The sequence below is a fragment of the Balaenoptera physalus genome (genome assembly GCF_965194825.1).
Source record: "Balaenoptera physalus genome assembly, chromosome: 3".
In the NCBI taxonomy this organism is placed as follows: domain Eukaryota; kingdom Metazoa; phylum Chordata; class Mammalia; order Artiodactyla; family Balaenopteridae; genus Balaenoptera; species Balaenoptera physalus.
In genome coordinates, this window is record NC_138890.1 from 120,604,006 (window position 1) to 120,618,519 (window position 14,514).

The 14,514-nt window shown below is 37.0% G+C and overlaps 1 protein-coding gene across 5 annotated transcripts in view; it reads right to left on the reverse strand.

Annotated features, from left to right (window-relative positions):
- Positions 1 to 14,514, reverse strand: part of TNPO1 (transportin 1) — an 86,630-nt gene that overhangs the window by 11,700 nt on the left and 60,416 nt on the right. For 4 of the 5 annotated variants that reach the window (XR_014262245.1, XM_082457120.1, XM_082457121.1 and 1 more), the window contains 8 exons: positions 13,834 to 14,002; positions 8,422 to 8,574; positions 7,462 to 7,687; positions 5,159 to 5,330; positions 3,978 to 4,064; positions 2,715 to 2,822; positions 2,425 to 2,583; positions 2,257 to 2,344 (listed from right to left, as the gene is read on the reverse strand). Coding sequence is in view for 4 of the 5 variants with exons in the window: in XM_082457120.1 (XP_082313246.1) it covers positions 2,257 to 2,344; positions 2,425 to 2,583; positions 2,715 to 2,822; positions 3,978 to 4,064; positions 5,159 to 5,330; positions 7,462 to 7,687; positions 8,422 to 8,574; positions 13,834 to 14,002 (1,162 nt within the window). In the remaining variant the exon portion in view is untranslated. The remainder of the gene's footprint in view (positions 1 to 2,256; positions 2,345 to 2,424; positions 2,584 to 2,714; positions 2,823 to 3,977; positions 4,065 to 5,158; positions 5,331 to 7,461; positions 7,688 to 8,421; positions 8,575 to 13,833; positions 14,003 to 14,514) is intronic. The other variant, XM_082457123.1, reaches the window with a different exon arrangement.

The following is a 14,514-nucleotide window of genomic DNA, read 5'->3' on the forward strand; positions in this document are numbered from 1 at the left end:
AGGCAAGAAACAGCCTTAAAAAAAAAAAAAAAAAAAAGCTGTTGGTAATAATTATCTTAAGAAACCGAAGGAGGCAGTATCTGGCCACTGAACGTTCATGTGAAATGTATCAGGAAGCCCAAGTTTTGGTTTTATTTTAAGTATCATTAAAAAGAGCTGGTCAGAGTAATCTCTCTTGTCATCAGACTGAGAAAATTTAAAATAAAGTGAGGAAAACATGATACAATAGAACTTTCTTCAAAGCTGGTTTTTCACACTCAGAAAATTTTAAATCAATGATTTTGGCTTTTACATTAACTTTTACTCTAGTGCTCAGATTGTGGTCTCTAAATATCACTTTCCAGTTAAAAGGAAAAAGGGCTATCAGAGTAATGTCCCACCGCAGGCTAAGGGCAGGAAATGTACGAAACAAGCATGGACTATTTTTTCATACCAGAAAAGACTCCGGACCCAAGTTGGTAAAGCTCCTGTTGCCAGCGGTAGGACAATTTGAGCATCATGAGTTCATACTGACACTCTAACAAACACAAACTAAACTCTGAAACATAATATAGATACCTGTGGAAGATGCTGGAAATCAATTATTATTTTGAAAACTGGTAAATAAAGAGAAAGAATCAAGTAATTATCCTGCCTCTTCTCCTATATGATTTGTACCTCAGGGCAATAATTTATTGATACGGGAAATGTCTCTATATATGCATTCTCACTACAAAATGAAGAATTAGAATATCATTTTTTAACCCCTAATAAACCAGTCGATCTCACAGTTTCTCAATCTCAGCAACACTGATAATCTGGGTCAGATTATTCTATTGTGGCGAGGGGCTGTCTCATGTGTTGTAGGATGTTTTGCAACATCCTTCGCCTCTACCCACTAGACACCAGTAACACACCCCCAGTGTTAAAATGTCTCCAGACATTGTCAAATTGCTCCAGTTGAGAAACACTAACCTGGAAAATAATCATCATGGTTGGTAACATTAAAAACAGGGAGACAACTAGACACACTGTACCTCCTGAAGAAGGTACATTATCTATAAAGTCGTAAAATAAAAAAAGAAATGTAATCTTTCATACAAGTTTAAACTCATAAAAACTAAATCAGGTGGCAAATATTTGTAGAACAAGCTTTCCATAAAACAAGAATTCATTACACTTTCATTTAGAGTGGTTAGGCTTAAACTTGATGGTTTACTTTAATACGTCATAAATAATGTTATTATTCAAAGTTCAGAAAGACAATTATTATTGAAAAGTATAACTGGGAATTGGCTGAAGGTCAAAAGGTACAATCTTCCAGTTCTAAAATAAGTTAGGTTCTGGGGGATGTAGTATATCACATTATAACTATAGTTAACAATACTGTATTGTATATTTGAAAGTTGCTAAGAGAGCAGATCTTAAAAGTTCTCACCCCACACACACACAAAATATTTTAACTATGTGAGGTGATAGATGTTATTAATTAAACACTGTGGTAATCGTTTCCCAATATATACATATATCAAATCATTACGTTGCACACCTTAAACTTATACAATGATATGCCAATTACATCTTAATAAAAACTGGAGGGAGGCTCCCCAAAGCACACTGTATCAAATGAAAAAAAAAAAAAACAACAGAAAAAACCATTTTAGATCAATGCTTTAAACAAAGATTAAATGATGGGATATAGAAATGAAGGAAAAATAACCAAAACCCCATTTAATCCATGGGTCTGACAGCAATTCAGGTTACATTATTCAAGGAATCCCTTCTTATCTTCACAAAAGGCTAAGACAAATGCTATGCCATTTCAACAGAAACAAATCATTATTTACTTTTAAGAAAGTTGTTTGAAGTTTCCTATAGTACCTGAAAAATTATGCTGGTTTATCATGAGAAAACCTGATTATTATTATTACTGGGTACCTCTACCAAAAAAGAGAGGCTATTCAAGAAGTATCCATGAACTAGCATATAGGACCAAGGATTCACAGGTGGGCATGTCCTTTACTCTAAAGTAATACTTTTCCAACTTCTCTTCAGTCACATGAACGCCTAACGAGCTGCTGAAGTGATGGTGAATTCAAAGAAACAAGGAACAGGGAGGGGTTCCCATCCTGCCTGCTTGAATCAGAGCAGCTCTAACCAGTAAAATGTACACTTATAAATGTTGGGATTTCATGGTATTTCAGTTTAATAATGTAAACCATAGCTGATGAAAAATAATGTTAAAAATCACATCACAGCAATAGAAAATATTCATACCTATACAAGGCTTAACATGCTGAAAGCAAGCTTTTGTCAGATCACCTAACAGGGCGAAGGAACTCTGTCGAACCTCTGGCATTTTATCCTGCAAGAAAGAAGAAGAAATTAACCCCAATGTGACACAGAGAACCAGGTTTCAGTTCATTTCAATTTAATAAGTCTCACCTGCATGCACTGATACATTAGTGTTAGAATGTTACTTCGGGCTACTAGCTGTTCAATGTTGCCTCCAAGTCCTTCAGCCAGGCCACTGAGTAAATCAAGAGCCACTATCATAAAATCTTTATCTGGAGCCTCATACTGATCTGGTTGAGCATTGTTCAGCTGAAATTAAGACACAATTTTTTGAAAACTTACTTTGAATCAATTAAAAAGTTTGTATACATTATGCCTATCCTTAGAAAAATGTTTATGATATGGCAAGAAGGGAGAGATATAAAAATTTTTAAAAATACCATTGCTTGTGCAAGAGTCTTCTGTACTAGGTTTACACAACGCTGATACACAGGTTCACAGTATGGAAGGAAGCCAGACTGCAGGGCTGTGGCAACTGAAGATAGGCACTAGAAAGGATAACGCAGATGTGTAAAACTTCTAGGTATAATTGAGATTATGATAAATGCTTCAAAGTGTACTCAATAAGATCCCGGTTACTTATGAGCCTGTTCTACTAGTCTATAGCATAGCAGGTTTACCTTTTCAAACCTCTCCTTTGGATGCCATTCATTGCTGTTAAGTTTACTAGCTGGTCAGGGGAGGTTTCCTCAAAAAAATGTAAAGGTTTCTATAATGAACATTATCTTTCAGAAACAGATTTAAGTATTATGTATTCCTATTTTTTCCTCAAATGTAAGAGAGACATTTATTTATCCTCCCATTCTGGTCAATACTGTGGGTGGACTTTACTGGGCACATTCTGAGCCCCTGCCTGGAAGTAAATATATCTAGTCATAATAATTCTTCTTGTTTTGTCGGGCCCAGGATTAGCCATTGCTCTGTCACAGAAGTTTTTACTTTGCTGGTTAGGGACAATCCATGGCAGAAGTGGTGACCCCTGAATGATAGGGGGAACAAGAATGACTGAACTGGCTCTACCAATATCAATTCGTCTAGGTTTAAGCTACCACATTTGAGAATGTATTCAGTTATTTAAAGAGCATATACATTTTTTTTTGGTTAAAAAAAGCATTTAAGTACACACGAAAACAAAACTTCAAACTAGATAGAAAAGGTATAAAGTGAAGTCCCTCCCATCAGAGTCCCAATGCTACTTCACATATATATGAGTATATGTATGTATAAACAACAGATAATATATAAAAGAATTTATGTCAATTATGACATGGCTATATATCCATATAAAGAAATAGTTAAATAGAGATGGACATATATATGCTGATATGGAAAGATCTCCAAGATAATTTACTATCAATTAAGTAGAGCAGGCTAGAAAACATACAATTCAATACACTGTCTACTTAAAAAAAAAAAAAGCATAACACATCCATTACACTTTTTCTGTTTCACAGTATTTCTGTGAAAACAGAAAATTTTAGATGTACCATAATTAAAGTTACAGGAAGTTACATATTTATTCAGCATTTTAACAGAAATGGTTCAGAATGTAAATTAACACTTACCACATATACCCATTTTAGATTTGAACACGTGTTTTTTGATGAAACACAGATTAACTAAATGTTACCAGCTTAGCATACCTCAAGTAAAGGGAAGAGATCTTTATCTTCATCCTTTAACATGTTCCATTTCTGGATCAGTGGAGGCATTAGCATCTGAATATATTCCTAATTACAACGATGAAAAACACATAAAGCTCCACTACCATATGTAAACTAGTCCATTCTGAGTCTATGAAAATTAAAATCCATTTACAGTAATTGTGTAAAATTATTACTGAAAGAATTTTAAGACTCATTCTTTGACTGAATTTTTTTTTAGTCCTGGGGCCTGTGACATGTAATGACTCCTGCTGTGCAGTAGGTTATAAATGACAGGTAAACTTAATTAAGGACATTTGCAGAAAAAAATTCATAATCATTTAAATGTTCTTACTAAAACGGAAGAATTCACGCAACCAAGTCAATAAACATAGTAATCATGTAAACAGGAGCACAGATTCTAAATGGTCTAATCTAAGATATTAGGAATCCCCCCACCAAACAAAACCAAAACAACCAACATCAAAGCAAACCCACAAACAAGTGCACTGCACCAAGTTTTAAGTATAACTTATAAACACAGACAATTTCTTATGATGTTTCAGAGAGTAATCATAAACATGAAATCTATTCTTCAGCAGGGAATTTCGAGCTATATTAAAATTCTAATATTACTTAAATCCTATTTAAACAAATTAAATTCCACCCATCTCTTCAATTCTTAATACTACTAGAGACAGAGTCTGGCTTCCTAGCCACACTTCTGTACCACTATTTAGCATTTTAATCTATTACCCTAATTTTTAACTATTTTACCTTAGTGTATTCCTCATACTTGTAAGTTCCAGTGAGAAAACACAGATGTTTACATGTGGTACTCTAAAGCTAGTGTTAAGTGAGACACAAAACTACTTGGAATTAAGTAAAAGCTGAAATCCAGAGTATAAAACCTTTATCCTCTTTCCTTTAGTCACTCTAAAAAGTGTTGGTGCATTCATGTGATATGCTCCTGTAATCTTCACACCCTGCACATATTTTTTTCAAATACTACTTAAAAGGTGAATACACTTGCTGTCTTTTTCAGCTCTACATTCTTAAAGCAGCAAACACTAAGTGTTCACATCTCCCCAAACACGTTAATTTTCAAATATGTTAACCTATTGATTGTAACTATGCTTTATATTTAATTTTTTCCTTAACAGTTCATCATAGGTACTTACAGGTTTGTTTAAGTGATGTCCTACTGAATCTGCTAATGTTCCTATGGCATCATAAAGAATGAGCAGGTTTTTATGCTGGTATTTACTAAATGCAAAGACCAAGGTATCAAGTATATAAGCAAGGTAAGGAACAAGTTCTGTACAAGCCTCCTCTTCCAGGGTAGCAAAGGCACTATAATTTAAAAAGAGAGATCACTGTTGTAGAAAAGAAACAGTTTACAATAGAGACAGGAATCTAAGTCTACAGTTTATAGAATACCTATTACACTTTACATGCATATCTCCTTACCGTACCACACCAGATGCTTATTTTTAACCATTTCCTTCCCATTCCTTATGCTGTCACTTACGGGCATGTGCTTAACTACAATGGTAAAATCTAAAACTATTGTTGGTTCATTCAACAATTTATTTGGTGTTTACTATTTATTTAGTGACTGAGTGCTGGGAACATAGCAATGAACAAAACAATGTCCCCATTCTCGGGGGGTTTACATTCTAGTGATGTTCCAGATTAATGAAATCAGAATTGACACTGTTAAATGATAGAAACATTTTTTAACACTTAGGATGTTTGAGAAGTATGAGAACATAGCAGTATGACGATCTCTCAAATGTTTCTCTTAGTGGGAGGGGGAAATGGGGTGCTGGAGGTCAAAGGGCACAAATTTTCAGTTATAAGAATAAATTCTAAGTGGCGGGGTTGGTGGGGGTAGTGGGATGAATTGGGAGATTGGGATTGACATATACACACTAATATGTATAAAATAGATAACTAATAAGAACCTGCTGTATAAAAAAAAAAATTCAAAAAAAAAAAAAAGAAAAAAAGGAATAAATTCTAAGGATCTAATGTACAGTATGGTGACTATAGTTAACATAGCACTGTATACCTGAAAGTTGCTGAGTAGATCTTAAGCATTCTCACAGAAAAAAGAATTACCCATGTTAACTATAGGATCTTGATCTTGGTAACTGTTCTACCATGCTTATGTATATCAAAATCAACATGTGGTACACATTAAGTATATGCAATTATTTTTGTCAATTATTCCTCAGTAAAGTTTAAAAAATTTTCTCTAGGCACCACACTATACATTAGAATGCACAGTGCATTTGTTATTATAAATTTGTTTATATGCAGCTTATTTTTTAGGACAAATATACAAGAAACGAACAAACTCTAGGGCCTCAGGGCAATTACTTCAATTTATACCTAAATGTGTCTCAACTTTAAGTGTATCTGGCCCTTCGTTTGTAAAATTAAGGTTATTTTCTTCTGTTCTAGCCAGGTAGGAATTTCCTAAAATGATAGGCTTAAGCCATTTGTTAATTGAAGTCTTATTCATTAACATTGAGCTATATCTATTTCCTTCATGGCACTTTCCACAAATTATAATTATATAGTTGTTCAGTATGCCCTACTAGCCTGTAAATTTTAAGACGCAGAGACTGTAAGCTCGGCATTTAATATATGCCTAACAATTAGTAGGGAACTAAAAAAAACCTTGCTGAATGAATAATCTACAGGAAACCAAGCATAATCGGTATCCTCCCCCCGCTTGAAAAAATATTGAGTGCTATTAATCACCAAAGCTCCCTTGTTTAACTTTCTTTCACATCATTACGAATTAGGACTCTTCCAGACATTTTTGCTTCAGATCTGGTAAAGTCCAGCTACACTGAAATTTACTTTCCTCTCTTTCAACAGCTATTTCTTCTTATTAACAAAGTCAACAGTAAAAGCAATTCTATTTGAAAAATTAAGAACTATAAACATTAAGTGGCAAGCCTTTTTAGAACATGAAGGTTTGCTCCAGAAAACAGAAATGCTGGTAGTAATGAAACTAACTGCTGATCTGATGTAAAAACAGAGGCAGCCCCAAATGCAACTGACAGAGTTGCTACTGGAGTTGAATCACCATGTGGCAACTTAGTTATCGTAGTTGACCTGTCGACTAATAATGTCACTCTGCTCAAACTTTTTTATTCCTTCAAGAGTAGGACCCTTGCCACTTCCACTCCAGATATCTGTGTGGGAATTAGGGTGAAAGATAATGCTACTGTTAAAGCCACTAAGAAAAAAAAACGTGAAGAAACAGCAAATATGGATGTATAGGTAGAGTCTCATTTGGATTTATAAAACCATCAGGTTTTATAAATCAGGTTGAAAGATACAGATAACAAAAACCCCATTAGTGGTTTAATATCAACATTCCAACACAAGTTTGAAAATTAAGTTTCTCCCAGAAATACTCACACTCCCTTCTCCCACAATGAACATTTTGTTATGAATGTCTCACCTGCAGGCAGCTTCTTGTACTCTCTTGTTGCTATCCAGGATACGCTTTAGCAGTTCTGTCATTAATGGCTTCAGGTACGTGTCTGGGGGCTGGCTGACTACCCAGTGTGCATAGCGGCTAAGAGTCCAGCACGTTATGGAACGCACAAGAGCCTTTTTATCAGAGAGGCACTGAATAAGGTGAGGAATGAGCTCAGGTAGGTATGGAATCATGCCCTGCATGCAACCTAGGAAAAAAACCCACAGAACTATTTCAGGAAGTGCTGAAATTTGGTTAAAACAAAATTATTTCAGTTGAATACTAAACTGATACGTGCATCCATGAAACACATTCAGATCATCTCCATTCCAATAAATACATTGCACTAATCTGTTCCAAAATTATTTTAAAGAAATGACTGAAATGAGCGCTAACTGCTCTTTAAGTATCTTTCAGTAGGGTTAGGAAAGCGCATTTTACTTCTGCTACAGAAATTATGGCTTTCAAAAATGCCTGTAAAATGCTTCAATTTCTTGTAGATAGATGTTCACAGCTAGGACAGAATAATAATCCTTTATAGAGGATGATGACACTTGACTTAGGTTTCTTACACTTACCTATGGAAGTTATTTTTCTAGCAACAGGGATGCTTCTGACATCAGAATCCTCTCATTCTGTTCTCTTTATTATAACAAAAGTATTTGCAAAATACCTGGCTGGGGTTATAAGTAAGTCTATGGTTGTTTAATAATAATTAACTAGCTCAAAGTAAAAACTTATCCTAAGATGGCTTTTAGACTCAAATATCGTTTTTAAGGTTAATGTGGATCATAGTCTTATCTACCTCAATAGTCTTATTAGCAACACAAGACAACAAAGTACGTGAACAGTTTCTGCTTACAGAGTAACAAGTCCTTAAAGTAGCCTAGACACATTAGCACCTATTGAGGACTTTATAGTTCAAGTTTGATTTAGACTTACCTTCCGCAATTGCTCCTAAAACCAAGATGCCTGATTCTTTAACAACCCATTCATGATGAAAAAGTAATTCTTTCAAAAGGGGCAAAATATGTGGCAAAAGCTCATCACGATACACATTTGCAAGAACATCTAGGGCAGCCGCAGAACATTTTCCTATGGAAATATTTAATTCAAAGACATTACATTAACTTCCATTATCATTTCGTTATATATCTATAAATCTGTATCTATATAGAGATAAAATTTGTTGTATGTACAACACTTTATTTTTACCTCTACAAAGTTTTAAAGAATTCAATTAAATAGGAGGTAGTCTGTCACAGGAAAAAAATTCTATTGACAAGAATACTTTATGACCAAGAATTAGCAAACTAATTATGAAGATATTTTGTCCTGTATACGACTGCCTTTTTTTTTTTTTTAAATAAAGCTGTTAACGTTGGCCAGAAATAACACCTTACTCATCAAAAGGGTCTTACTTATACTGTATGTAGATCCATTCATATGAATATTATACTGCCAGGAAACAGAATGAAATATTTAGGTACTGACACAGGATGAGTTGCATGATATATGGAAAAAAATCAGCAGAGTACATATGATCTGATTTTTCTGGAAAATCAGCCTCCCCTGCTAAAAAGAAGACACAGGCATACCTCAGATATTGCAGGTTCAGTTCTAGACCACCACAACAAAGTGAGTCAATTGAACTTTTTGGTTTCCTAGTGCATGTAAAAGTTATGTTCACACTATGCTGTAGTCTACTGAAGTGTGTAATAGCTTTATGTCTATAAACCATGTACATACCTTAACTAAAATATACTTTATAGCTAAAAAATGCTAAGCATTATCTGAGCCTTCGAAAAGCTGTAATCTTTCTGTGGAGGGTCTGGCCTTGATGGTGGTGGCTGCTGAAGGCTGAGGTGGCTATAAGCAATTTCCTAAATAAGACGACAGTGAAGTTCGCTGCATCGACTGACTCTTCCTCTCATGAACGATTTCTCTGTAGCACACAGTGCTGTTTGATAGCATTTTACGCAGTAGAACTTCTTTCAAAATTGGAATCAATCCTCTCAAACACTCCTGCTGCTTCATCAACCAACACTGTCATATTCTAAATCCTCAGTTGTCATTTCAACAATCTTCACAGCATCTTCACCAGGAGTAGATTCCATCTCAAGAAAAAGCAGTTTCTTTGCTCACCCGTAAGAAGCAATTCCTCATCCATTAAAGTTTTCTCATGAGATGCAGCAATGCAGTCACATCTTCCGGCTCCACTTCTAGTTCTTTTGCTATTTCCACAACATCTGCAGTTACCTTCTCCACTGAAGTCTTGAACCGCAAAGAAGAATCAACTTCTTCCAAACTCCTGTTAATGTAATGCTGATATTTTGATCTCTTTCCGTGAATCACAAATTTTTTTTTTTTAATTTTCATTTATTTTATTTATGGCTGTGTTGGGTCTTCGTTTCTGTGCGAGGGCTTTCTCTAGTTGTGGCAAGCGGGGGCCACTCCTCATCGCGGTGCGCGGGCCTCTCACTATCGCGGCCTCTCTTGTTGAGGAGCACTGGCTCCAGACGCGCAGGCTCAGTAATTGTGGCTCACAGGCCCAGCTGCTCCGCGGCATGTGGGATCTTCCCGGACCAGGGCTCGAACCCGTGTCCCCTGCGTTGGCAGGCAGATTCTCAACCACTGCGCCACCAGGGAAGCCCCCACAAATGTTTTTAATAGCATCTAGAATGGTGAATCCTTTCCAGAAGGTTTTCAATTTACTCTGCCCAGATCCTTCAGAGGAATCACTACCTATGGCAACTATAGCCTTACAACGTGTGTTTCTTAAATAATAAGACTTGAAATTACTCCTTGTTCCATGGACTGCAGAATCGATGCTGTGTTAGCAGATGTGAAAAAAACATGAACCTCATTGTACATCTCCGCCTGAGCTCTTGGGTGGCCAGGTACTTTGTCGATGAGCAGTAATGTTTTTAAAGAAATCATTTTTTCTGAGCAGTAGGTGTCAAGAGTAGGCTTAAAATATGCAGTAAACCTTGTCATAAACAAATGTGCTATCATCTAGGCTTTCTTGTTCCATTTATAGAGCACAGAGTAGATTTAGTGTAATTCTCAAGGACTCTAGGATTTTCAGGATGGTAGATGAGCACTGGCTTCAACTTAAAAGTCACCAGCTGCATCAGCCCCTAACAAGAATCAGCCTGCCCTTTGAAGTCAGGCACTGACTTCTACTCTCTAGCTATGAAAGTCTTAGATGGCATCTTCTTCCAACAGAAGGCTCTTTTGTCTACATTGAAAATCTGTTGTTTTGTGCAGCCACCTTCATTAATTATCTTAGTCAGATCTTCTAGATAACTTGCTGCAGCTTCTACATCAGCATTTGCTGTTTCACCCTGTGTTTTTATGTTATGGAGATATAAAGACTTTCTTCCTTAAACCTCAAGAACCAACCTCTTCTTCTGCAGCTTCCTCGCCTCTCTCAGCTTTCACAGAATTGAAGAGTTAGGGCTTTGCTCTGGACTAGGTTTGGCTTAAGGGAATGTTGTGGCTGGTTAACCACAAAAACTTTCTCCTTATCAGCATTCAAGCTGTTTTGCTTTCTTATCATTTGTGTGTTCACTGGAGTTAGCACTTTTAATTTCCTTCAAGAACTCTTCTTTTGCTCACAACTTGGCTAACTGGCACAAGAGGCCTGGCTTCCGGCCTACTGCAGTTTCTACATGCCTTCCTCACTAAGCTTAATCATTTCTTTTAATTAATTCGTTGATTATTTTTTTGGCTGCGTTGGGTCTTCGTTGCTACACGCAGGCTTTCCCTAGTTGCGGCGAGCAGGGGCTACTTCATTGTGGTGCGCAGGCTTCTCATCGTGGTGGCTTCTCTTGTTGCGGAGCGCGGGCTCTAGGTGCACGGGCTTCAGGAGCCGCAGTTCGCGGGCTCTGTAGTTGTGGCGCACGGGCTTAGTTGTTCCGCGGCATGTGGGATCTTCCCAGACCAGGGCTCGAACCCGTGTCCCCTGGATTGGCAGGCAGATTCTTAACCACTGCGCCATCAGGGAAGTCCCAGCTTAATCATTTCTAACTCTTGATTTAAAGTGAGAGACATGCAACTCTTCCTTTCACTTGAACACTTAGAGGCCGTTGAAGGGTTATTAATTGGTCTAATTTCAATATTGTTGTGTCTCAGAGAACAGGGACACTCAAGGAGAGGGAGAGAGATGGGGAATGACTTGTGGGTGGACCAGTCAGAACACACACAACATTTACTAATTAGTAAGTTTGCCGTCTTATATGAGCATGGTTCACGCAGCCCCAAAACAATTACAACAGTAACATCAAAGATCACTCATCACAGATTGCCCTAACAAATATAATAACAAAAAAGCTTGCAATATTCCAAGAATTACCAAAATGTGACAGCGTCACAAAGTGAGTAAATGCTGTTGGAAAAATGGCGCCAACAGACTTGATCAGTGCAGCGTTGCTACGAACCTTCACTTTATAAAAAATGCAGTTATCTATAAAGTGCAAGAAAGCGAAGCGAAACAAAAGGTCAGCCCGTACACCCGTTTTTCTGTATCTGCACAGAAAAATTTCTGGAAGAACATAAAGATAGGTGGGATGTGAAAAGGAAGTATTCCCCCCCCCCAATTCAACACACATTATTATTTTTGCAGTTATCTACATTAAATCTTAATGCATGCTCCCCACCAACCTTAAAGTAGGGATACACTGGGAGGTAATTCTGTGGTAGTAATGAAGACCTTGGGTTCTCTTGTTGTGTGAGATTTGGGTTCCAAAACTACATGTGCCACCAGTACTAGCTAAGCTAACCTTGGGAAGTTTCTCTTTTTGCAGTATCTTTACCTACCCAAGGCTGTTGGAAAGATTAAATGTGACAGGCATACAAAGTCCTTGGCCTAGGGCTGGGCACGTTAGTCACTCTAATGAACCGTTAGTTATAGGAAACTAAATGGGCAGTAATCAGCATTATTCCAAATAATTTACACAGTTCAGGCTGATGATTCATGTCCTTAATTGCTCTATCAGTTAGTTACTAGAAATCTCAACCCTCTGAATCACAGCGTGGTTCTTAACTGGGGGTGATTTTGTGTCCCAAGGAACATTTGGCAATGTCTCGAGACACTGCTGGTTGTCACAATTTTGTGTGTGTTCTTCTCCCCCAACCTCCTGCGCTACTGCCATTTACTGGGCAGGGATCAGGGCTGCTGCTCAAAATCCTATAATGGAAAGGATGACCCCACAACAAAGAAGTACACGGCCCAAAACATGAAATGTGCTGTGAACTAGAGCAGCAAGATTTAAAAACCAGCATGCAAGCAAAAGCAAAACATAGGTGTCTAGATTCTCCCCAGAGTTATCTAATTAGTATGTGGCCCAGAATGCAGGCTTAACATATGACGTGGATTTGCAGGTAAGGTTGAAAACCAAGATTTTAAAAAGCATTTTTCTAAGTCTGAATATGACAAAAGCAATTTATATCATTTTGGAAAACTGCATGATAATCAACCAATTTTCATGCAAATTATCACACAAAAAAATAAGTTTATGTTAGGAAAACAGGATAAGCTGTGGTCAATGTTTCTATTTCACAGTATCAACCAAAATATATACCCCTCTGAGAAATGACAGTGTGAGATAAAGTCTTTTTAAGGAATAAAATGACAAGTAAATGAAGAGCAGAGCCGTCAGGAAAATACAAAAACAAACCCACAATAAGATTATCACTTCACAACCAGAATGGCTATAACAGAAAAAGACACCCAAAAAAAGGCAGGCATGTGGAGAACCTGGAGCCCTAAGACACTGCTGGGGGGAATGTAAATGGTGGAGCCACTTTGAAAAACAGCCTGGTAGTACCTCAAAAGGTTAAACATAAAGTTACCATATGACCCAGTAATCCTACTCCTGGGTATATACCCAAGAGAACTGAAAACTTACGTTTACACATCAAACTTTACACAACTGTTCACAGCATCATTACTCACAATAGCCAAAGGGGGGAAACAAAATGTCCATCAAATGATGAACAGATAAGTCAGTCACAAAGGACCACTTTTTGTATAATTCCATTTGTAGGAAATGTCCAGAACAGTTCCTAGAGACAGAATATAGACTGGTCGTTGCTTAAGGCTGGGGAACTGGAAGAAAATGGGAGTGACTACTAATGGGTACGGGGTTTCTTTTCAGGGTGATAAAAATGTTCCAAAATTTACTGTGGTGATGGTGGCACAACTCTGTGAATACACTAAAAGCCACTCAACTGTATCCTTTTGTATGGTATGTGAATTGTATGATATGAGGGCACTGTATGATATGTGAATTATTTCTCAACAAAACTGTTATCAAAGCTGGCGACTGTGCTTCTCCCTCTCTGACTTACTTAGATTCCAGTCAGAAATTGTATCATCATCATCAATTTCATCGTCATCATCATCTTCCTCTTCAATTCCATCTTCATCATGCTGCTGAGCCACTGTCCTTGATCGATGAAAACGTGGCCTTATGTCCTGTTCACTATCAGGAATTGTTTCATCTTCTTCAACATCACCCTGTATATTTTTTTTAAAGGAAAATTTTGGTTATATTCATTATAAGCTAATATGTATATCAGTAAAAAAATGAGAATATTCAGAGATGGGATTATGCATATTATTCTGAAATACAGTTGACTCTTGAATGATATGGGTTGGAACTGTGCGGGGCGGCCACTAACATGCAGATTTTTTTCCAATAAATGAAGTCTTAACACTACTACATAATGCATGGTTGGCTGAATCTGCAGATATGGAACCATGGACATGGAGGGCCAAATGTAAAGTTATACAGGGATTTTTGACTGCGCTGAAGGTCGATGCTGCTAACATCCCATTTTCAAGGGTCAACTGTATACCTCTTCATTAAGAGCCACTCCCCTGGGCAGAAAATAGTTCTTTGTGAAGGGGAGAATAGGCTATCACATAACCCATGTTAGATATCAGGCACTTTCAACCACATTATATGGTTTCCCACCAGCTGGTATAATCTAGAGTATCTGAATCAAGATCAGAACATATTTAACATA